Here is a 24,467-nt window from a genome sequence, read left to right on the forward strand (position 1 = left end):
GCCAAAGCCCATCAGAGTCGGATCTCCTCAAGGCCTTTAGCTGGCCATTTCCATGTGCCTGGTGACTCCACCTCCCCACTGCACACATCGTGGCCGTTTTCCCATGGCAGGGAACCGGGGTATAACCTGTAACCCCAGGTACAGGACAGGAATTCCTGTCTTTCCTTGAGGTGACAGCATCAGGTTACTGCTACAAGGCTCCTGCAAGGGATCCCCCTCCACCTGCAGTGTCAGTATAGGCAGGTCCAGCAGCTTGAGGCAGAGGCACGAGAACTGCTGTTGAGAAACTGCCTTGGGCACTTCCAGACACGGTGGGCTGCTGATTTGCTCCTCTCACTCTCCCCAAGGGACATGGTCTCACTGGCTAATTTCAGCGGTGCCAACACAGCTGGGAAAACCATTCTGGCTCTAGCACTAGCACTGCCTTCTGTCTGGAGGTAGAAAATGACCCCTGTCCTTCCCCAGTGCTGCAGGAGGCCCGACTGCCCAGGTGCTGCTGAAGCCCTTGCCCCTAGGGCAGCACTTGCTGACTGCTGACACCAGGCACACGGGAGACGTGAGCACTGAAACGCTTTTGGGCTGTGGAGCTGAGGGAGCCTTCCCACATGGCCCAGCTGCTGCAGGACCAGGCTCCCTGGCCAGCCTGGGAGCATGACTGTCCTGCTACACAACTACACAAAGCTGGAAGGAAAAGGCAGCTGCTTCCAAGCCCTGATGCCCACGACTCAGCATCACCTGGCCACATGGAGCTGTGGGAGCGCCACAGCTGCCATGGTGGCCATGCTCAGTTGTTAGCCAGCCACACTGACCAAGCTCTCCTGTAATTCCAGCTTTTAAAGGTTCATCATCCACAGCCCTGGCCCTTGGCAGGAGAGACAGAGCTGTGCCAAGGAGCTTGCAATGGAGACAGAGTTGCTTTAGTGCACTGAGAGGCCCCTCTCCTGAGGATCCTGTCTCTGGAGTGCCAAGGACAGGGGGGCTGTTCTCCTACTGTGCTGGGGAGACAGTTTGGGCTTCCTTCTGGCACAGAAGCCAGGGGCAGGGCATGCCCTGGAGCACACACAGCTCCCGAGTGCCCCAGTCACCAGCTCAGTTCTGTCATTTCGTTCTGAGGCATCACTTACCCCTGCCGGGTCTGGAAGAAGTGGGTATGTCTGAGGAGAAAGGGGAGGGCTCTCACAGACCTACTGACACCTTGAGGCTGTACTGAGACCACCCTCCCCCTGCTGAGACTACAGAATCCCAGGCTGCTGGGGGCTGGCAGGGCCCCGTAGAGCTGCCCCAGCCCCAGCCCCTGCCAAAGCAGGTTCCCCTCGCTCAGGGGCACAGGAACGTGTCCAGGTGGAAACCTCCCAGAAGGAGCCTCCACACGCTCCCTGGGCAGCCTGGGCCAGGGCTCCCTCCCCTCAGCACCAAAGGAGCTTCTCCTTGTGTTTAAGTAGAACTTTCTGTGCTCCAGCCTGCGCCCATTACCCTAACTGCCATTACAGTGACAACTTGTGGTGGCTGTCACTGGCCACCACAGAACAAAATGTCACCCCATCCTCCTGACACACATCCTTTAAGTACTTCTAAGTGTTGCTGAGGTCCCCCGGAACTTCTCTTCTCCAGGCTGAACAGCCCCAGGGCTGCAGCCTTTCCTCCTCACACATGTTCCATCCCCTCAGCATCTTGGTGTCCCTGCCCTGGCCTCTCTCCAGCAGTTCCCTGTCCCTCTGGAGCTGGGGAGCCCAGAACTGGGCACAGGACTCCAGATGAGGCCTCAGCAGGGCAGAGCAGAGGGGCAGCAGAACCTCCCTCACCCTGCTGCCCACACTCAGTACACCCCAGGATGCCACTGGCCTTGCCCACCAGGCTCATTTTCCGTGAGCACACACAAAAGGTTTCAGATTTCCCCTTCTTGGGAGGATGCTTTTCTGGACTGGCACAAACACAGACCTACAAGGTTTTACCAACACCAGCAACTGAAAAAGGGCCCCCACTCCTGCTGCAGTGCAGATCAGGTCCATCAGGGAGCAGCCTGGTTTGCCAAGGCCTGCCAGCTCACTGGCTGAGTGCCCAGGGGGTGACCTCCACACCGACCTGCGGCTGGGCACACCGATGCCAGCGGGCTCAGACGGACCAGAGGGCTGAGTTCCCATCACAACAACCCAAGACAAAGCAGAAAATGGTGTTTGCCACTTACTGTAGCCCATTCCCTGCACGAAGTACTTGAAGGCTTCAGTCAGCTTGCCAGGCTGTGGAAACACAGAGTGTGTCTGTGGCGTGAGCAGAGCAGGGGCTCTGCACAGCCCCAGCACATCGCAGGGCCGGGGGCACCTCTCACCTGGACCACCTGGGGCAGGCCCCCGCAGTCAGCCATCTGCAAGGAAACACGGGAGGCTGAGCCACTCTGTCCTGCCAGGGCAGCCCCAGGGCCAGGGAGCGTGCCCAGCCCGGGCTGGCAGGGCCAGGCTGCGCTCCTGGTGCCGAGCAGGGCCCGGGACACCCTCCCGAGGGAAGCCCACACCCTGGGGGCCACGTCACCAACTGATCTCGGGCCACACCCTGGCAGCCCAGGAGAATCCCCACTGTCCCAGCTCCTCCTGCCACGCTTCCCAGACCTGTCACTGTGCAGCAGCTGCCTGGCACGCTGGGGAGCCCCAGGTGAGGACGGGAAGGGCTGGGATAAAACTGGATAAAGTGCCCCCGTTGCTGGCAGAGAGCAGAGTGGGGACAGGGCACCTCTGCTAACTCTCAGCAGGTCCTCCTTGATGGCTGCAGGTAACAGAAGTGGCCACAAACTCTTCTCCCCCAAATCTGGCCCCACACAGTCCTGAATGACCATCCACAAACTTCTTACAGCTAAACAAGTGGAAGGCAAAAACCTAAGTGGAGCTGGCCTCAGGAAAAGAATGTCTTTGTGCAAGGTGGAATGGTTCTGGAGCAGCACTCACCTTCAGGAGGGTTGTTTTGGTTGGGTCAAGACGTGAATTGCATTCAACCTAAAACAGAAGGAGGAAAGAGGGACATAGAATCACACAGAGAATGTGAAGAGCCAGTGAATGCAGAGCAGTTGCACCAGAGACAGTGGCTGTCTTCAGCAAAGGGATCTGCTCTGGGCCCAAGAAGGACTGAGCAAGAAAGCAGAGGGCAAGGAGGAAGAGAACAATGACTGAAAGATGGAGAGAGGAAAGGCAGGTGTTCCCAGCCAAGGGGATCCCGTGGTGGCAGGATCTGCTCTGAGACACGGCTGTGACTTCAAGAGAAAATCTCCTCTGGTTTCGGGGCTGCACCATGAAACCCTGGAGCACCTTCCAGGCTCTGTCAGCAAGACTGAGAGGGAAGAGGGATTCTGTGCAGTGCAGCATGGAGGAGATCAGTCAGTACCCTGATCAGACAAGGAGGCCCTGGCCACCTCTTCTCTGTAAGGCTGCTGCAAAAAGGGAATAGATGGGGGCTCTACAGAAAAAGCAACCCCAGCATGGAACCATAACCTGGGAACCTAAGCAGCTAGACTGGCAAGCCAAGGTCCAGAGCAGCCTATCCTGCCCCCCAGTTGTGGCTGGGAAGCAATGAGAACCCTCAGGGACAGTATCCTAGCAAAGTCAAAACCTGCAACCTGCAGAGTGTCTCAGACTTCCAGACCAAATGGACTCATGAAAAGGCAACAGAACATGACCCAAAATAGCTCTGCAGCAGTTCTCCATGCAGCTCCTAGGCCCAAGCTTTAGGAGACTCTTATGTTCTTCCATTCTTCCATGGTTTCTTAAGACAACTACTTTTGTTCACAAAGCCCTGGTCTCCCCACTATCACTGGCTGAAGGGGAGGAGCAACATCCAGCACAGCCACACTGCACTGTGCCCCATTTACAGCAGCACTGGTAGGGAAGCGGGTGACAAGTACCTGCAGAGAGCTGCTTCCACGTGCTGCCTTCCCAAGGACATGGTGCTTTTGCAGAGCTCTGTGACTCCCTCCTCAGGGACTGGAGTCGAGCTGCTGCTTTTTAAACCCCAGGCAGCCTCAGTGTAGGGAGAGGAGCAGCAGGAGAACAGTGACTCATGACTTAAACTGAACCCCAGGCAGCAGCCTGGCAGAGCTCAGAGAACAACACGAGTTCTTGCAAGGGCTCCTCTGCACCACGTGTCAAGCAAGATGCTGACACCCTGTCACCCTCCCCTTCGAGCTGCCCATCAAGGCCACGCTGCTTCCCCAGCCTCGGCTTCCCCACTGCTGCCTGGCAGGTCTCAGTAGCCAGGAGGCTGGGATGGAGCTCGGCACAACGAGCCACCTTCTGCGACTAGATCTGGGCAGGATGAAAGCTCTGCTGGCTCAGGCAGTTTGCCAAGTGGTTTGTGGGGCCACTGTCATGAGAGGAAAGAGTCCAAGTGTACGTACCACCGCTTCCACAGCAGGTGAGTTGTCGCCAACCACAAGCAAGGCAGGGCACCTGGGCAAAACCCAAGCAGAGGTGTTACTCACAGGGCCTCCACAGGACTCCTGAGCAGGCTGAGCTCTGTCAACCAACAGCCTCACGACAGGTAACAGTGCTCAGCAAAATCCCTGTCTGTCACCACACCATGTTGCACTAAAACAGCCCCAGGCCACAGGCACCCAGGGTCCCCTCCACACACCCCAACTGTCGCTGCTCTGTGCACGTGCCAGATGTGCCCAGGTCTGGCAGAAATGCCCTCCCAGGCTGCAAGAGGGGCTGCTCTCTGAAAGGAGTGTCTCAGGAACCTAAGAATAACCACATCCAACAGAATGTGATGCTTCTGAGGCTGGCTCCCACTCAGCACTGGATTTTGGTTTGGATTTTAGAAAGAAACACAAAAGATATTGAGGAATATACTGAGAAATGTCACTGCAGGAAAGCCTCTGCTGGCCTCATGTCCATTTTACATGGATATAGATTTACATTCGTTTCTATAAATCCAAACATATATGTTTTTAATGTGGATACTCATTTTAATTCTAGAACAATTAACACTGAGGGTGTAAAGCACACACAGGAGGTCACTGACCAAGTGGCTCTGAATTTCCACTGTCATTTACAGATCAGGGTAAGAAAGGGGTGGCCAGAGGCCCTGCTTGTGTGTGTTGACTAGAGGACAAAAACAAGACTAGAGACAGACCTGGGAGCCAGTGGAGTGCCACCTCTGAGGATCTATACACCAGTCCACTGGCAGAGAGATCCAGACTTCCAGGAGAAATATTTCAAGGATCCCTGGGAGCCAGACCTCCAGACAGCTCTCTGCCTCATTCCAGCTGACAGCGCTTCCCAGTGCTTGGGGTCGTGGGGTGAAGGGACTGCCCAGTAGGTAACTGAGACAGGCTGATTCACAGCAACTTACTTGAGTGTTTTTGCAGTGTTTTCATTGATGCCAATAACTGGTCTCTCAATCTCCAGGTCTCTACGACTGAAAAACAAAACAGAATGAATCTCCATCAAATCCAGCAACCTGGTTATAGTGAGCACATACAAAATCCAACCAGGAGTGCTGTCTCCAGAACTCAGGCAACAGGTTATGCCAGTGTCATGCCATGAGTGGAGGCCTCAGCAGTCCCCTCCAGAAGACAGTATCCACACCCTCCTGGCAAAGCCTGCTGCTATGTGCTAGAGAGGTGATCTGCTGAGGTGTGAAAGTGTCATCCAGGCATGAAGGCTGCTCTCTTCCCCCAAGTAACAAGTGACATGACAAGGTGAAACAGCCTCAAGTTGCCCCAGGGGAGGTTGAGGCTGGAGCTGAGGCAGAACTGTTCCCTGAGAGGGGTGTGAGCCCCTGTGCCAGGCTGCCCAGGGAGCTGGGGGAGTGCCCAGCCCTGGAGGGATCCCAAAGCTGTGGAGCTGAGGTGCTGAGGCCGTGGGTCAGTGCTGGGCTGGGCAGGGTGAGGGCAGGGCTGGGACTCCAGGAGCCTCAAGGGCTTTTCCAACCAAAGTGATTCTATGATTCTATGTTTCTGAGCTTGGCTCAGGATGACAGCTCAAGTCTAAGGCTTAGGACGAAGGTTCACATGGTGTAACATCCAACAGAACAATACATGTTGCAGCAAATCTACTGAGCAGGGACACTATGGGAGCAATGTAGCAGGCAGAAAGGAATGCTGTACCTGTTGTATGAGGTGAGGAAGAGCTGGAGGTTATCTTGGTTGATGTCCTGTGCAATATGAAGCCTGTATGTTTGGATCAAATCCAGATTTGCCTGTAGTTCCTCCTGTACAAAAGCAGAAGAATTGAAAGACAGGCATCACCTTTTTCAGGAGACATGACTCTCCTAAAACTAATGAAGCATCAAACTGCCTCCATACACATCCTCCCCAGTGAGCAGGAAGGCAGAGGGCAGTGACCCCAGGCTGCTACAGTCCTTGGGCTCTTGTGAAGCGCGTCTGTGCCACGCTTTGGTAACGTGGCTACAGTTTTACAAATGGCCAATACACGTGCTGCTGCAGGACTACAAAAGTGTCTGGAGAGGGTATAAGTGAGCTCCCAAGCCTCAGCAATGCTTTACAGACAGAAATCATGCTGTTTGAGGAAGGTCCTCTACTTATGCTTAAAGAAGCAAAGCTTTATAGGTAAGCCCCATACAGGAACCAAAGGAAAACATAATCCTGACAGCCAGCTCTACGAAGAAAATGCATTCCAATGAGAGCCAGGGAGAAAAAGGAATGCAAGGAACACACTACATATAATGAAGGGCCCTGAAAGTGGGGGAAGAACAGCATGTGCTCTAAGCAGGAGGAAGCTACATGACTCCTTTCAGTGCTGACATGTTGCTGTTGGAGGGCTTCAGGTCAGGGACTGATCTGTTGCACGTCACACCCAGCATGCATGAGGCACAGACCCTATCAGCTGCCCAGTAAGATGGTTGGGAGACAGCAAATCCCAAACAGGAGGCACTGCTGTATCAAAAGTTTTCAGGAGGGGCTGGTTTGCCTCTGCTGAAACTGAAGGGGAAGATGAAGTGCAGAATGCAGCATTTCAACACCTGGACACATACACCACGGCACCATCAACTCCCCACTGCTCCATGCTCTGTCCACAGCCCAAATGCCTCCATGCTCGCTACAGAGAACTGGCTGCCACTTGTTTCTGCAGACAGCTGCCTGGGCACCACAGAGACAGGAGTTCCAGCACTAGTGTGTGGGTCACTGTCAGGAGTCAGTCAGGGCAAGAGTGAAGATGCGTGTGGTCCCCACAGTGTGCAAAGCCCTGATGTGAGCACGACCCACAGAGAAGCCCCTGCTGCCTGTGGCAACCCTTATTTGATGGACCAGAGCTGTTTCAGAGCAGGTACACACAGAAGTTGTAGCTCCACATCCAGTTGCACAGACAACATGAACACCTGCTGGGTACTTACATGGCCAAAATGATGTGCCAAGACAATATCCACTACGTTGGTTGTCCAGCCTGTAAACTGAAGAGTGAACGTGAATGAGGAGAGAGAGCAACTGGAAAATGCAGTTTCATTACAAATTTCAAAGCAGCTCCTCAGAGTACAGAAGATAACAAAGAAACTATTCCAGTGATGTAAGAAACAGATGGCTGAAGCTTGGGATGGGTGTGTGAGGCCCCAGAGAAGCTTGTGCTCACATAAGCCATGGCTCTCCAAAAACCTGGAACCAAGGGCCCAAAAGAACAGAATATTTGAAAGATCCGTTCAATCTCAGCCAAATGAAGGCTGTGAGCATGAGTACCAAGGCAGAGGAAAGCTGAGTGCTCACCAGCCACTCCTCTCCAAGCAGTTTACCAGGATTTGTCTCTCACATACATCACCCCCAGCTCTGCTCCTAGGCTGGAGGCCAGACTGCACCCTGCCTGAGGCCACAGGGGCAGGAAGGAGATTGGGCAGTTTGGGACAGAAACTGACAAATTCCTGTACTCTTGTCCTTTTTCTTCTTACTCAACACACAGTTTGTCAAGCACTGTGGAGAGATGTGAAGGGGAAAGAGAATCTCACCTTGGATGCTGCCCAGTCAATCCAGCCCTTTGCACATGGATCAACGTTAATAAGAACAAGTCCCTCCACCAGGTCGGGGTGGCTGAGCTGTGGGGAGAGAGCACAGGCACACTCAGAAGGGTGATGCAACCCACACATCAGTCAACAGTAGGCACAGCAGCTGGAAAGCTTCTTGCAAAAGGAAGACAGAGTCAAATGAAGACTAAGTGGGGAGACCTTTCTGTGCCAGGCAGCCAGTGGCCTAAAGCTGGCTCCCAGAGAACTGCTTGAGAACTGCTTGCAAACATAAACCCAGCACCTAACACAAGCAGACAACTTTCAGCTGTAGCCTCACTCCAAGACTGCAATTTTAGGGCAGCTCTTCTGCTCCACTGTATAGATTAGCACTGCTTCAGCAGAAGGAAACTGTCCTCAGCAGGGAACCATCTGCAATCCAGGTAGCAGGGAAGGGCTCTCTCTTCACTGAGTTGAGGACAAAGGCTTATTTGAGTGACAGAGCAACAGAGCAAACACCAGTGCCTCACACTGCTGCAGGCCCAACCCTGACAGGAAGGAGTGAGAAGCAGAGGACTTTTCTGAGGGGCAGCTGCATGGGGTTTTAAAAAGCAACAATGGCCCAAATCATCAGCAACTCTCTGCACTCAACACCTTGGAGCAAAATTTACTGAGAGCGCCAGACTTCTGTATTTATTTGGTTTTAACATTATCTCTGAAAGACTCAGGCAAACACCTGGGCTGCCAAACTACCTCCATGGATTTCACATGCCTACAAACACTTCACTAGAGAGCAGAGCAGAAGTAAGTACCAAGATAAAGCTGTCACTCTTTTGTCAAAAGGGAGAATGCAAAATTGCATCCCTCCAGTGAAAAAAGCCATTCCTCATCAGTGCTGGGTCACAGCACACCACCAAATCAATGGTTTGTTATCACAAACACTGGGAACTGCACACAGCAATACAGCCAGTCTTTGTGAAGACCTGAGATTGGATACTCTGAGCAGCAAGGATGGGCTCTGCTGTCTCAAAGACACCACCTCACAACCCTTCCACGTCTGGCATAGCTTCAGAGCAACCTTGGCTGCTCCAGTTCAACCATGTGGACATGAAGAAGCTCTCACATGGCTCCCTGTGGGCCTGCTGTAATTACTGACTGCCACTTTGCCCATGCCCCACAAATAGTCTGTTTGAGCAGTGGAATACTTCCATGTCTACTTCTCTGGAGACCTGCTCAGACACCTTCCTGTGTAACCTGATGGAGGGGAGCCTGCTTTTTAGCAGGGGTTTGGGCTGGAGGAGCTCTGAAGGTTCCTTCCAATCCCAACCACTCTGATTCTGTGACCACAGCTCACATGAGTCCCAAGGAAACACAGAGATACTTACTGCACATCTGCTGAGGACATAAGCACCAGCTCCAAGTCCAATCCCGATGAAGCTTTTCAGGCTGAAACACAGGCATTTCACAATCACCAAGGCTACCAAGCTCACTGCCACAGCATCTCTAGAGGCAAAGCCTTTCCCCTCCCTGCATCCAGCTGTTCACTTAGGGTTCATTTTCAAAATGATCCAGCAATGATGCAGCAGCCATAAATTGTCTCATGGCAGACAATGTTCCCAGCATAAGAACCAGACAGGGCTACACAGGTTATTAGGAGATGCTCAAGCCAGTGAGCATAGTAGGTGCTGCAAGCAGAGACAGAGCTGGGTGCTGGAATGGCTGTATCCACCTGCCTCACACAGTTTCCTTTCAGACTTACTTTAGGTGTGTCAGAACAGCAGGCAGCATCTCAGCCAGCTCATCCATACTGGGATACTGGTACCTGAAACCCAAGAGAGACTGAAATCAAAGCACCTCCAAGTACAGCCCAACTGTTTCCCTGAGAGGGGTGTGAGCCCCTGTGCCAGGCTGCCCAGGGAGCTGGGGGAGTGCCCAGTCCTGGAGGGATCCCAAAGCCATGGGGCTGAGGGCTGTGGGTCAGTGCTGCGCTGGGCAGGGTGAGGGCAGGGCTGGGACTGCAGCAGCTTCAAGCTCTTTTCCAACCAAAATGATTCTTGTGAAAGCTGGTACAAGCACCCACCATTAGTGAGAGCTTTACCCATGGCTCAGTCATAGAAGGGTTCCCCAAATGCTCTTGGGAAAGCCTCATCTTCTTCTGCTCCTGGAAGCTGCCTCCCACTACATTCAGCCTGGCAGTCCCAGTTGGCTTGAACTGGGTGCTCCCTCAGTCCAGATCACATTGGCAAGAATGAAGGTCCCTGCAGAGCTCTTACCCAGATGGGAATGGGGGTGCTCCTTCCTGCTGGCCTGGTGCATCCACGTGGCACACAGCAAAATGCTGAGTGATCTCTTGCATGTCTTCAAAGTTAAAGAATGCATTAAAACAGGATTTGTCTACAACAACAAAGAGAAATGAGACATTCCCTGAAGCTCTATTGCAATCCACTCTCCAGACACCACAGCCCCACCTGTGTGAGCCCAGCGTCCTGCTGTGCCCGTGGGGCAACACGACACTCACTGCTGAGCCCTTCAGCAACAAGCCAGCACTGGAGGGCAGGCACGCAGATGCCACCCCAGCATGCATGCCAGGAAAACAGAGCCCTGCTGCACTGGGGTACTACCAGCACATACTGGGGAGCACCTGTGTGACGGTAACAGTACGTGTTGGGTGTGGGAAGACGTGGAAAGAGCAACTGAGCCCACTAGAGACATCACACTGCTCTGCAGCCTCCTCGAAGGGACTCACTGATCTGCTCAGCACTCAGGGTATGGATGGTCCATGGCAGCTCTGGCACACAGTGCAGCCAGTCAGCTACAGCACTGAAGTGTGGTGACTGGACCTGTTTCCATCTTCCTATTGTGTCCCTACCTTTCAAGGGCTGCTGGAATGGAGAGGAGCACACCATATGCTCTGTCTCCTGCAGACCTTTATGTTTTTACCCTGGAATGATCTGTTTCACTCTGCTCCAGGTCAGTCCTGCTGGTCCCCTGCTCAGAAGCAAACACCACGTTCCTGAAAATGCAAGGGCTTACGGTTGAGGCCAATGTCATGGTATGTGAGGATGACAGGTCTGTTCCCCTTGGGTGTGCCCCTCATGGTGACATGGACCACTCCAAAAGCTGTCTCAATGTCATGTTCCTGCAGAGAGAGAAGAAGGAGCCTCAGCATTACATGTGCTGTGCACCAGGGAACCCTAACTGAGCAGCAAGGGCCTCAGCCACATTTTAACATTGCTGATCCACACTTCGACATCTCTTTCCAACCACTGCCAAAAGCAGGCTGCTTTTGCACCAGTGTGTGAAGGGTTTGGGGCTGTGTCTTTCTGTGACCAAGATTCCATTTCAATGGCCTTTAGTTGCTGCACCACAGCAGAGCCCAGGTGTCATGTGCCCATCCATCTCTAGAGGTTCACGGCACCACAAATGCAGCTTCACACCCATAACCAAGTCCTCCCTCTCCAGCTGATACCCCTCTCCCCCCAGCCCACAAGTCCCTTTTCAGTGTGCCTCCAGCCCACACATCTGGGAACATCCTGCCCATGGGCAAGCTGATGCAAGGGGACACAGCAGTGCCCGAGAGGCTGGCAGCAGCCCCAGCCCCTGGGGCCATGTACCAGAGTGTTCTGGAAAGAGCACAACACCACAGAGCAGGCAGATGGCTGGGACAGCAGAGACTCAAGCTCTACAGATCCAGTCACTGGCTCCCTGGGATGTTGTACCCATCCACAGGGGAACGTGCAGCAGCTTTTCCTCTCAACAGCACTAAAAAGGAAAGATACAGATCCCCATGTACCTGTTCTCCCAGGCTGCCTCTACTGCAGCCCCACCGTGGCCCATCAGACCCTGAGCACGCTGCTGCAGTGGTGTTTGCTGACCTGTCACCCCAGGGAAGGCTGAGCACCGTGCCTTAACCAAAACCTTCCCTGCTGCCAGGATTGTCAAGGTGACAGGGAAGCGCCCTCAGGCTCCTCCAGCAGCTGGCACACACACAGCAGGTTGTGCTGCTTTGCACATGGGTATCACTGGAGCACTCTCATGATCTGTTTCCTTATTGTTTTCCAGCAAAACTATGTGCCTTTTTCCAAGCACAACACTGAGGGTGCTCTTTGCACTAAGCCTTGCACAAGAGAGGAAGAAGACCACGAGGCCTCTGGGTACCTCTCCAATACTTGTCCAATGCAGAAACAAAAGCTACAGCCTCACAAAGATGAACACAGATGTGGCCAGGAAGTCGTCTGAGTCTAAAACATCTGCAAACACTGAGACAAACACTGATCTGGGACAACCACAGACTTTAGAAAAGCTGTGGAGATGGCAGTAAGGCTGGTACACAACATCACTGGTAAGTCCCTTCTCTCACCCACAGAAATCAAAGGAGATCAAAGACATCCTCTGACTTACAGACTCTGTAAAAAGCATCAATTATTTTCTTGATGTTAAAAAGATATCTGCTTAAAGAATGAAGGCAGGCCTTTACAATCTCAACTATTTTTGTTACTAGTTTACATGAAGTATGTGATTTTTTTTTTCACACTGATTTCCAATGCCCTGAAAGTGATCAGATGGAACAGAGGAGGTGAGAGCACCTGGCGTGCAGCACAGCACAAAGCCACCTCGTGCTTCACTTCTGGGCCCTCCCAAGGGCTGTCTGTGGGCCAGATTGGTTTAGCTGCAGGGAAAGATTCTGTCCCCATCAGCTGTATTTCTTTACAGGGTCCTGAAAGCCTTTCTCTTTTCCCTATAAGTGTTTTAATAGGAGCAAGCTGCCACAGTCAAACCACTCAAGGTAGCCTGAAGCCTTTTCCAGCTTGGCTTTGAAGGACAAAAAGCCACCTGTGACTGCCCTTGTCCTCAGAAAGGGGCTGGGTTTTCCTTGCAGGCAGCTGTTGCATGGTGCATGTGGAGAAGCTACAGTACCTACAGAGCTGCAGTGACCTGCTGGTTTGTGGTCCAGCAAGACACGTTGTGCAGCCACAGCAGCAGCAGCAGCAGCAGCAGCAGCCACAGCAGCAGCAGCAGCAGCAGCAGCAGCCCTCGTTTCAGTGTTCTCCAAGTTCACAGGCAGCAATGAGTCTGTTAACAAAACAGACAACTTTTGACTGGCAGTGCCCATGGCTGAACTGGTGAAGCCCAGCAAGTGCCAAGGCAGACAGGGCTTGCAACGTGAGCTAACCAGGTGCTTTACTGCCACTAACATCATGTCTCTCTGCAGTATCTGGTAGTTATTGGTCCCTTCCATAAGCAGCTTTAACTCACTGACCTGGCAGGAAACTATCCAGCTGCCTTTTATTCTTTTTTAATCTCACTTTGTTAAGATTTCTGCCAGGTCAGTGAGTTAAAGAGCTCACAGAGAGGCCTGGCAGATGCTGCTTCTGGCTCAGAGCCTGAGAGGAGTGCACAAGATGGCAGAAGAAATAACCCTGCCCTGAGCACGAGGCCAGTTAAACTGACTCACATCACGAAACTGTCCCTCCAGGACTAAGTAGGGTGTTATGAGCAGCAGCAAGAGGCTGACTATCAAACAGAAGCACAGAGCCCAAACTGAGCCAACAGTGAGGAAAGCACAGAAATCAACAACAGAGCTGATGCTGTTTAAAAAAGTCAGCAGTGCAGTTTGTTTTCTGGAGTTGCATTTAAACTTACTGCTAAGGTCACATCTGCTTTCACTGGGCAGGACACTGGACAGCTGGAGACACAGACACCCACCTCTCCTCAAGCTTTTGTTCAAACACCTACACATGCTTCTTATGACAATACCCTGCACTTTTGTTTTGCAAGTTGAGTTTGGGTCCTAGCTCTCTAGCAGGGAGAGTAAAGAGTTTTCCTGAGCTTAAAATGAACCCTTGCTCTCCTGCTTACTTTCATTTTGCAGATTGCATGAGCTGTGAGTTGGGGAAATGCGACGGTTTGTCAGGAAGAGGCTGTTCAGGTCACCGCCGGGCACCAGTCCCATCTGAAGGGTACTCACCTTCAGTCACACTAGTGATTCAAGCACAGCACATGTCCACTGCAGATGGAAGCAACTGAGAAATCCCATCTTTAACAGATCTCAGTGAGCACCCCTTTAAACCATTTCAGATGCTGAATCTTCAGGTACCTTACTCTGCCCTGTACAGTGACAAAGCCTTAGACTGGGAGTGCTTAAGGTTATTTCCTTCTCCTCTTGCTTGTTGCCAGGCATGGTGGAAATCCCTCTGCTGGGAAGCAGCTTCCCTCCTCTGCTTCCTCTGCTTAAAGCCTTTACTTTTTCAAGGTTTTCCCCAGGCTCTACAAACCAAGTAGCAGACACTGACATCCGAGCTGGGGGCTTCCACATTCGCTTTTGCAGCTACACGCTGCACATCATGCCCATCTCCTTTTCAAGATTACCTGAAGAGATGAGAGAGGAGACCTGCCCCAAGCTTCCCTGCAGGTAATTCTGTGTGTTCTTCCAGTGAACTTTAATTTTGCTGAAACTTTGCCCTGTAGCTTTAGGGCTTTTATCTTGACCTACGATTACAAAGGACAAGACCATTTCCAGACGTCACACACATGATTACCACACACATGACTTCCCTCTCACCTGCTTCGCTCCAGAACACACTCTCTCACATACCAAAACCAAAGGACAGCATGAGGCAGACGCTTAGTACAGAGCTTCGGCACCAGGCTTAAGATGGCAACGACAGTGTCTATGCTCATAAGACACAACTGCTACCTTGAATGGGCCAAAACAAAAGGTATCATTTCATTATATCATTACTGGTTTATTACTCTTCCAAACATGAAGCAGAATAAGCCCGTTGCAGCGGGTCCCAGAGTACCCAGTCACAGAGCAGCGGCTTTGCAGGTGCACCCTCTGCCCCTGCCAAACACACTCTCCTCAATACATCTTCCCTGCAGCCACACCGCCTCTGCAACTGCTGCCCACCTGCAGCTCTGCACATTCCCTCTTGCTACTTGCCCACTGCTCATGCACAAATACAGCACTGGGAAGTGTCAGACACTTGACAACTTTCCTCCTCAGACACCAGCACACTTTGTTTCTGCTCTCTGCTTGGGACAGCTTTGACACGCTCAACAGAGATTCAAGGATGGCGATCGTGCAGCCGCCTAACTCCAGCTACGGGCTAAACACTGGTCTGGTCCATAGTGCAGGGAAGCAGTGACAGGAGAGGACACGTGGAAAAGATGTGGCCAGTAAACAGCCAGACTGCAACAAACATGCAGCCTGTAAAAGAAGGGGGATGAAAGCAAGAGATGGTGATGATGATCTGCGGTTGTGTTTTGAAAAGCTTGATACATTTTCACTGAGGGACTGGAAACTTTATCAGAGTTTTCTCTGAAGAGATGTTATCTTCTGCCATTAACAGTACAGCAGGTAAAAAATACACAGCAGCTGCACACAAGCTGCTGTAAGCAGGAAAGTGAGAGCAGGGGCAGCCTCGCTCTCAGGGGCTGTAGATGCAAAGCCTGAGACGCAGGCGCCGAGCAGCAGCACAACAGGGACACGGGGCTCTGTGGGCAGTTGCTGCTGACCAGCTCTCATCGGCTGCACCCAACCCCAGTTCCCTCAGAAGAGCAAGGACGTGGCAGGATCAGGAGGTCTGGAGACCAGCTGCAGCTGGTCAGACCAAGGGCTCCACGACTCTCCTGCTGTGACTTCAGGAGAGTGAGCCTGGGGAAAAACAAAACTGAGCAAGCCTGTAGTGGTACTTCCTCAACATTTGCATCTTGTAACACTTTCCCTTCAATTTTCCCAACCTCCAACAATCTCTAGGTCAAAAGAGACTTCCTCAGCTGCAGGTGTGGCCTTCACTTTGGTTTTCTCTTGTGAGAAAGAGGGCTGTCACTCCCTGCTACCTCTGCCTTTGGCATCTGCCTGTGAGCAGAAAAGCCAAAGCTTAACAATGTGTGAAGAACCACTTCATTCCCCACATTCTATCCTTTAGATTTGCAGGATGCCCTCCAGTCCTCACTTTGGAAGATGGAGAACAGCTGATCCCATTTCCATAACCCACAGCAATGATGACCTACCAGCTTGTTGCAGCTCCCCTGCATGTGCCCCTTCCCGGGCCAATGTGCTCTGAGCTTCCTGGTTGGCCCTGGCACAGCAGCTTTTTGTTACCATCCTGCTCTCTGAAACTGCAGCCTCGTGCTCTGACCTTTCTGAGAGAAGAGGGCTGGCAATGGGCATGCTGTGGATTTATACAGTAGCACAATGAGGTTGCTTGGTTCTCTGGTCCTAACAAACAAGGATTGATTTGCTTTGTTGAAAGTCATGAGCCCTGAGCTGACATTTTCACTCATCTCTGGCAATGTTAAAGGTCTTATGGCTCTGGGTTATCATCAGCCCTGAGCACTCCCTTTAATGTCCAACTGTTTTACTCATTGTGTGTCACAATTCAGGTTTACTCAAAGCAAATAAAGTTGGCCACTGCATCTTCCAGCACTTTTTCTAGATCATTTAAGAGTAAATTTAAGCAGCACAGGTCCCTGCACTGAGAAATAAGTTCTTCTCTAGTGATCTCAAACAACTATCAAAGTAATTATTGGCTTTTTTCCCCTCCTTTTAAGCAGTATTTCATCCGTGAAAGGACCATCCTCTGACCACATGGCCACCCAAGCGCCTTAAGACACAGGTCTTAGGGCCCCTTTTGGGCAGGAGTCTTGTCTTTTGGAAATCAAGTGGGCTGCATCAACTGAATTGCTTTTATTTATGTGGTTACTGACTCTAAAGAACTGCAACAGCTCTGCAGAGCAGGACTTCTTCCCTTTACAAAAACCACGTTGATCCTCCGCAGTGTTTACCGGTGTAATTCATCCAGCACACTCTGTGTTGGTGTTATTGGCCTGCCTGGTACAGCCAGTCAGTGAGCTCACACAGCTCCTCTGGGATCAGCTTTAGAAACCATGTCACAGGTGCTGCAGTCCTTGGGCAACATGGCAGCTTGGGCAGGGGACCAAAACCTCTCCCTCATCAACTCAACTATTCAATCCTTAAAGTCACTTTAAACTCCTGGGTTGAAGCATCCAGTCCTGGCAGCTTGCTATAAAAGCACCTACTTTATCTTTTTTTACAGCCCCTGCAACTGGCTCTGCTGTTTAAGGCAGGGTCTCTGCTGACTCCTCACAGAGCACTCCAGCATAGCAGCCTCTGGGAACTGCTCTGTGCAAGCTTGTGTGCAGAGGAAAGGACATTCTTTTTCTGAGGTGGCTAGATCATCCCTGAGTCCTCCTGAGTAGTCCCTGAGTAGTCTGCAGCACCCTCCAAACTGTCTCACGTGGTTTTACTTCTCAGACGTCTGAAACAGGACTGTTACGTTTTTCTCTTTGCAAGTCACCTCTTGAAGCATCCTTTTGCCTGCTTTAATTTGCTGCAGGTCACAATGTCTTGTGTTTTCTCCATCTTTCTGAAAAATGCTTTTTTTGTTTTCACCTTCTGTTAACTCCCACTGTCTTCCTGCACCTCCTTGTTGCAGATACACAATTAATTACCAACTTATCACAATAATAGTCAAGCACTTGTTAATCACCTAGTAATAGTTCAATCAATTAGCTCAGCACTTGCAAATAACTCAAACACCTATTGATTAAGTAAGCATTCATTTGAATCACATAAGGATCAAACTGCAAGAGTTACATACCACACCTGATGGGGACCTGTTAGCTTAGCCAGGAGACCCTGGTGAATGTATTTGTTAGGTTACCTTGGCTGTTACCTTAACCACAAGACCCTGGCATATGTACTGTATTCGTTAGGTTACCTTGGCTGTTACCTTAGTGGTTACTAAAACAAAGGGACTGATATCTTTTTTGACCAGTCACTGTGATTTTGGAAATGTTGTGTTGGTTGGGAACCAATCAAGGTGAAGGGCTGAATTGACAGATGGACATTTAATGCATGCCTTTGTTGGCAAATGTGATTCTTTTGTTTGAGCTGTATAAAACCCCTGAAAATGGTAACACACAACGCAGCAGGTATGGAGGAGCCTTCTCCCCTGTTCTCCCAGCGCTGCATCATAAAGAAGTGCCTGCTGATCTGCATTCCTGTGCAGAGAAGCTTTTCGGGATTGCTGATCTGTCAACATCCTCATGTCTGCTGATAGATGCTGGACATTTGCTCTCTGCTTAGCTCACTGTCAATAAGCTTCTCCCTTTCTGTGCAGCTCTTGTTTTGAACTGCAAGTGCAAAACCAGTGATGTTTCCTATGGTTTGGGGTTTTTTTCCCAAGGATGTTGACACATTATAGTTCCCATCACAGAGCAACTCTGAGGACACTGTTTCTGAACATATTTCTCTGCCCTTCTCACAATTGCACCAATGGCAGTTGTTCTCCTCCTGGGCCTCCTGAACCTGTTGCTCCTTAGGAGTCTGCAGCTAAAACGGACTAGTGTTGTCATCTCCCACTGCCACATCTGTCTGACACGGGGTAGCAGAAGCCTTTCACCCCTGTCCTCTCTCCTAGCCTTGCAGCATCTCTGACCACTATCTTGGACAACTTTAGGCCTGGGATTTAAGTCTGAGGGGAATCTAAGTTATTCACTGAGACCAGAGTCAAATTAAGGTCAACAAGCTCCATTTAACATCCCCATCTGCATCCTCTACCACCACCTGCATATCTAGCTTCTCCTTCCTGTACACTGTACCCAGGTATTGGTGTTCCACTGTCAGTGTCCATCAAGAGAGACCTCAACTCTCTTCTGTGATCTCAGCCAAGAATAACCACTGACAGGAACAAAAGAAGGCTGAGATTCTGGGTGCAGTTTCTCGTTGCAGGTTGGCTGACTTGATGATAAAGTGCTACCAAAAAGTGGGCTTCTCTCATCCTTCTGCCCTGCCCCATGTCCAGTGGGGTCATTGTCTCATGGAAACCTGTCAGTGGGAGCGCAGGGCTGTGTGTGCTGTCCCACTGCATAAGGAAACCAAAGCAACTGACCCTGCAGCTGCAGGATCTCTCACGCTGCTGGAAGATAAGTACTGTGAGTGCACACAGTGGCAGAGGCCTTGAGTTGCCTTAGTTATACTGTCAGGTAGGGGCTGGGAAGAAGAACAGAGAGCAGCCAGAGAAAAGCCAACAATGCTACAGACCATCTCTGAAAGCCCTGTGGGTTTTGCTATATGCTTTATGGTCTCAGTTCCTGAAAATCCCTGCTCTTAGTCAAAGAGCTCTACACTTCAGAAGGGAAGTGTGTGAGAACCTTAGAGGCTCGAACATCAGAAGGTGGTAAGATAAGACCCCACAGCAGCTTTAAAACATTTGAGACTAAACACAAGCAGGAACTGCTAGAAGGATCTGCAGAAGGTCAGACTAGGCTGGGACATTATCCTTGGCCTTAACATCTTTGAATGATTCTTAAACTGAGGAGGAAACCACACATGCACTCCAGTGCCTTCTAAAGTCAAAATGTACTCTGGAACTCATGGGAAGAAGTGGGCACACGCCCAGGTGCCAAAGGTCCAAATGGGGGAACCATCTCTGATTGCCACCCTCTGCCCTTGGCTGGAGAGGAAAGCCATGACAGTGTCACTGACAGATGCCACAGAAGATGTCTCATATTAAGAAAAGACCTGTCTGAGTGAAGGAATGAGGCATCCAACAGTAGCTCCACTGGTGCTAATGCCTTGAGCTCCAGAGACTCCCAGGCAGCAGAGGTACCTGGGTGCCAGACTGCAGCAGCTCAAATTCCAGGCACGTTCCCTGAGCCCCAGGTCACAGTGTAATCCAGAGCTTAAGTCTGAAAAGTTATTAAAGTCTGAAGTAAACCGTTTGTTTCACAGTGGGAGTGATTAATGACGCGAAGTTATATTACCAGTGCCTTTCACCACTAATTTATTAAGCTGCTTTTTTGGCCTCAACAGATGAGTTTTACTCCCAGTGTGAAGCTGCTCAAAGTTCAGAATGTATTCCCTGGAGGAAGCGAGTTGATTTAGTTTGGAGACCAAAAGTAAAAAACACATCTGTGAAATCCTTTCAACCTACTTAATATTTGAACCTGGCAGAACACAGAACAGCAAGGTTGTTCACGTTCTGCTCAAGCTTGTCAAATGTCTGTATGTCAAAAAAAAACCCATCCCAAAAACCCTTTCAGCTTAGGGACAGCCAGGTTCACCTGAGGCAAAGAAACCTGCCACTTTGCTGCGAGGTGGAGGAGAGGCAGATGGCTCAGGTCAGGTTTTTCCCTTTTTCAGTGATACTGGAGCTACTGTTTACTTTATGTCATCTTCGCCAGTCCTGCCAAAGGTGGAATCCAAAACCAATTGTAGGATGCTCCTCAGACAACCCATCACAGCTATTAACCATGGATAGATTAGAGGTTCCATTGTCTTGCTTTTGGCAACAGCTGCACCCAAATTCCCACGCACTACTAAATCACTACCACAGGCTCTGCCTGTAAGCTAAGAAAACAAAAACTATTGTAAGACTGTAAAACATCACCATCTGGCAGCTCTTACCACTCCAGCCCCATCCACCCTAATGCAGTTGGGAGGTAAGTGCTTACCAACTCTTCCCTGTGCAAAATCAGCTTGGAAATAGTAGAGCTGAAGGCGACAGCTGCGTGGGAAGCACACCTCAACCAGATCAAAGCAACATCTTCAACTGAATTATCCATTTCCATACTGAGCAGAAATTTATTAATAGAAAACACACCGTGATCTATGCAAGGAGGCAATGGTGTCTAGTACTCTCTGTAATTGGTTTAAGTCTTAAATTAGAGAAACGCTGCGTGAGAATCAAGAGCAGCAGCAGAACACAAACACAAAGGTGCTGCTGGGCTATCCCCCACCTACTGCTGTACAGACAAACAAGCCTTTGTGTGTTCCTGCTCCAAAGGCACGGTGAAGGGCAGACCTGGTGTGTGGCTGCAACCCTTCTAATGATCTGTCAGCCAGGGAGAGGTGGCAAGTCACCTCCAAAGCATGGACTCTGCCAGAGAGCAGACAGTGGTTCTGCAGTCAAATGAACTAAGTGGCCTACAACAGGAGTACAGCTGACAGGTTGTGCTCCTGGAGCCCACCAGCTCCTGCAGCTACATGATATTGAGACTATTAAGTAATTAATGCAACATCTATGTGTGGGAGATGGAGCCATATGTCCCCCTCCATCTCCTGCCCTGCACATGTGCTACATGAAGCAGTTAAAACCACAATTTCCTTGCACCTCCAGTCAAGCATCCAAAATCATGAGCCAAGGCACCCTGCACAGACTCAGGAGCACGTGGTGTTTCTTACTCCTGCTCAGAGGGTGAATTCTCCCCCTCCCCAGCTAACGCAGGAAGCTGGACCTGCCTAGATCTGTGATAGTTCAGGGTGAATGAAAGTGCTTGCAGATCAGCCCTCATCTGCCCGAGTCTGGCAGTTGAGTAGGTTGGTTTTTCCAGCACTCTGCACCAGTATTCTGAGTCAGTAAAGTATCAGGTTGCAGCCTCCCCCTCGGGCTGCAGATAGAGCAGGTTGATGACTCCAGTGCTCTTCCATTCCCTGGACAGCAGGCTCAAGGTGCCTCAACCTGCAGACACAGAGCCTTTGTAAACTTGAATTCTACACAAGCAGGATTTGAATGTACTAATGCACAGGCAAGTCTAAAAATACTTTGTGTGAGTGCTAGACTCTAGGTCATCTTAATCCCTGAAGCCAACCTGGCAGATAAGCCAGTGGCCATGTTTCCAGCGAAGGACAGTTCACCTGCTGACAACATGTGCTCAACTACATTTTGGTACCTTGCTGAAGATCATGAACATCTTAAGATATCCTGAAGAAGAGCAAGCAGGGACGTGTTCCATGTCTCTAAACCTTCAATGTCCCTGGGAATCAGAACAGAGTTTAACTGCATTGTTATAACTCCTATTACTCATTAGCTGCTCTGAAATACTATTAATGGGTGCTGCACAATGGACAGCCATGGATCAGTCAGTGGGAGTGGAAAGGCACCATTCATCTTTTCTGAAGGCAAGAAGGAGGCAAATCCCTTTCTCAACCTAAAGCACATACATTTGCTTTGCTGTAAGAACACGCTGACAAGAACAAAAAAAGCACAGGAACTTCAAATACCACATCTGCATAATCAGCCTCTTCAGCACACTGTTGTCACAAGCATACAGAAAGCAAAAGTAACGTTTAAGTAAACCCCATGGAAGGACTGTGCTTGTACATTTAAAAATAAACCCCATGTTTCAGTCCAAGTTCAGCTAGCAAATGCTTTCTGGAGCTCAACACTGTAGTTTCACACAAAACAGAGTTTTTAGATGAAAAGCCAGTGATGGGAAGAATCTGAGGAAGAACTTCCAAGGAAATAAGAATATGAAAAAAAAGGCAAAATAAACTTCCATTTTAATCAGTTTTGGCTTTACAGTATTTGCTCTGGTGTCATCAGAAGCCCACACCAGTACTTCAGTGGTGACACTGGTGTTAATAAGATGGGGGGGTCTCCTAATTTAGCAGGCACTTAAAAAACCTGCTTTCTAGATCAAAACGTCTCCCATGTTGTAATTAATTACACTCTAGCACTTTGAACAACAGAACAAAAGAACTCATTGTACAAATCAGAAGAACAATGCTCTTTAATGCCTTGGACATGTTTGAAGGCTGGTGAGAACAGCTCCCCTAGTTATCCATGCACAGAAAGCAAACCCTACCTCAAAGTGCTAAAGCTTCATGTTGTTTCATGACAATAAACAGAAGATGCTTGAAAACATTTTGTATTGCACACCACTGTGTAGCAATGGCAAGCTGGCTGCCATGATTTCATTAAAAGATGAACAGTTTCGATTCAAGGTCTGTGACATCAGCAAATGCACAGGCTGAGGTCCCTCGGTAGCCTCCGAAGAGCATCTCCTGCTGCACAGCGAGCAGCAGCGAAGCAGAGAATGGGCAACGAAGAGCAAACTTGTAAAGACAAAGATTAAAAAGCATAAAACAAATGCACTGGCGGAAGAGCTTGTCCAAAACTGATTCAGTGAAAACCAAGGGCTTGTTGAAAAGTCACACTTTTAGTGGAAAAAGTGACAAAACAAGTCGTCATTGAGGTCTACCATCAACCCTTCAGGCATTTTGCTGTGTTTTACTCTGGGCATGGGCAACACCAAGTAACTCCACATGTTCAGTTAACTCCAGCTATACAGAGCACGTTGTACAGGGAAGCTTTCATCTCCTTCCTCTATGGGTTTATGCATGCCTTGTCTTTTCTGTTTCAGCTGAACTCTGTGTGTCCTGGACTTAACCTCTCACACCTTGTGAGCTTTCAGCTCCACACCCCAGGTCCTCTTCTGCACGGTGAGTTCAGGAGAGCAAAACACTTCTCTCCCTTGCCCTGGGTGGGCAGCAGCAGAGGGGAAGGGAAGCTCTAGCTACAGGTCAGATCAAACACTGGCTTGTGTCAGACTGAAACAGAACACAGGTTTATTTTGACTGTTTTACAAATGTATCAGCATGCTCCTTCACTGGCAACTAACGCAAATCACTTGGAAGAAAGGAGAGGGGTGTACACTAACAGAACACCTACTTCTCAAAGCAGCTGAAGCAGGTCTGCAGATAATAATAAAAGCACAAGCACAGCTCTATTAACTGTGCAGGTCACCACACCATCTGTCTATAAGCAGCCCAGCCCATTTAATCCACCATCTGCTTGCAAACATTAGAAGAAGCCAAGCCTAGATTTCATTGGAGTTCATATAGCTTTCAATTGAAATGTAGGTCTCATATTTAGGTTAATACACTTTGTTTCTGAGAACAACCCAGATTCATGTTGATAAAGACCCCTAAGCCACCATGCTAGCTCTCTTTTTTATCTCAATTGCAAATGGTTATCAGATTATGTGGGGGCTGTTTTAGCTGGTGCCCAGGCAATCTGGTATTTGTCAGGGTTAACTGCACTTGCTTGTAGATGAACAGTTTAAGAAAACCAGGACACCTGTATCTGAAAGTCAGCTGTATCAGAAAAGGTAAAAGTTTCTTCATAACCACATTCACCCCATGTAACAAGTTTCAGAAGCAAGAGGACGCTTGCTCTGTTGAATTTGCCCAGATATGATCCTGGCAAGTTATTCCAAACTAAAAGCAAACACACTGGGAAAAGAATAGAAATTCACAACATCACACATTTTTTCCCAAAGGAGAGAAAGACCTCACAAAGCTTAAATACACATGTTACCTTGAAAAGTAACACATGCCAAAGCTTTACAGCAAACAGCGTGCCCAACCTGCGTGCTTGGAACCACCCAGCTCCCAGAGTCAGCGACAGAGCTAACCCCCTGCTTGAGAGCTGGGATCAAGAGAAACCCTCCTCCCAGTCATAAGCATGGATCAGCTGCAGAAAATATTTTGAAAGTCCAGCTTCCAGGCAGAAGGAGGTCCAGAGGCAACTCAGGATGAAGGAATGCTGGTGCTGGCTCTTTTACTGCTGCAGCTGTATCCAAGGCAGAGCTCTGCAGGGCTTCCAGCCAGTCCTGGAAGGAGCTGGGGTGTGCTTACAGCAATCACCCCATGGCTGAGGACACACGCTCCCTCCAGTATGTCAGTGTCTGGTACTAGGCAGCTCAAACCAGACCTGAAGGCC

At 50.1% G+C, this 24,467-nt stretch overlaps 1 protein-coding gene across 3 annotated transcripts in view; it reads right to left on the reverse strand.

Moving 5' to 3' along the window:
• NDRG3 (NDRG family member 3) overlaps positions 1-24,467 on the reverse strand; it is a 58,724-nt gene that overhangs the window by 1,763 nt on the left and 32,494 nt on the right. For all 3 annotated transcript variants that reach the window (XM_062009075.1, XM_062009077.1, XM_062009076.1), the window contains exons 4-15: positions 10,966-11,071; positions 10,206-10,326; positions 9,692-9,754; positions 9,318-9,378; positions 7,939-8,025; positions 7,339-7,395; positions 6,092-6,195; positions 5,335-5,400; positions 4,379-4,430; positions 2,937-2,984; positions 2,327-2,362; positions 2,186-2,237 (exon numbers count right to left, since the gene is read on the reverse strand). In XM_062009075.1, coding sequence (XP_061865059.1) covers positions 2,186-2,237; positions 2,327-2,362; positions 2,937-2,984; positions 4,379-4,430; positions 5,335-5,400; positions 6,092-6,195; positions 7,339-7,395; positions 7,939-8,025; positions 9,318-9,378; positions 9,692-9,754; positions 10,206-10,326; positions 10,966-11,071 — 853 coding nt within the window. The remainder of the gene's footprint in view (positions 1-2,185; positions 2,238-2,326; positions 2,363-2,936; positions 2,985-4,378; positions 4,431-5,334; positions 5,401-6,091; positions 6,196-7,338; positions 7,396-7,938; positions 8,026-9,317; positions 9,379-9,691; positions 9,755-10,205; positions 10,327-10,965; positions 11,072-24,467) is intronic.

Source organism: Colius striatus, chromosome 16 (genome assembly GCF_028858725.1).
Source record: "Colius striatus isolate bColStr4 chromosome 16, bColStr4.1.hap1, whole genome shotgun sequence".
In the NCBI taxonomy this organism is placed as follows: Eukaryota; Metazoa; Chordata; class Aves; order Coliiformes; family Coliidae; genus Colius; species Colius striatus.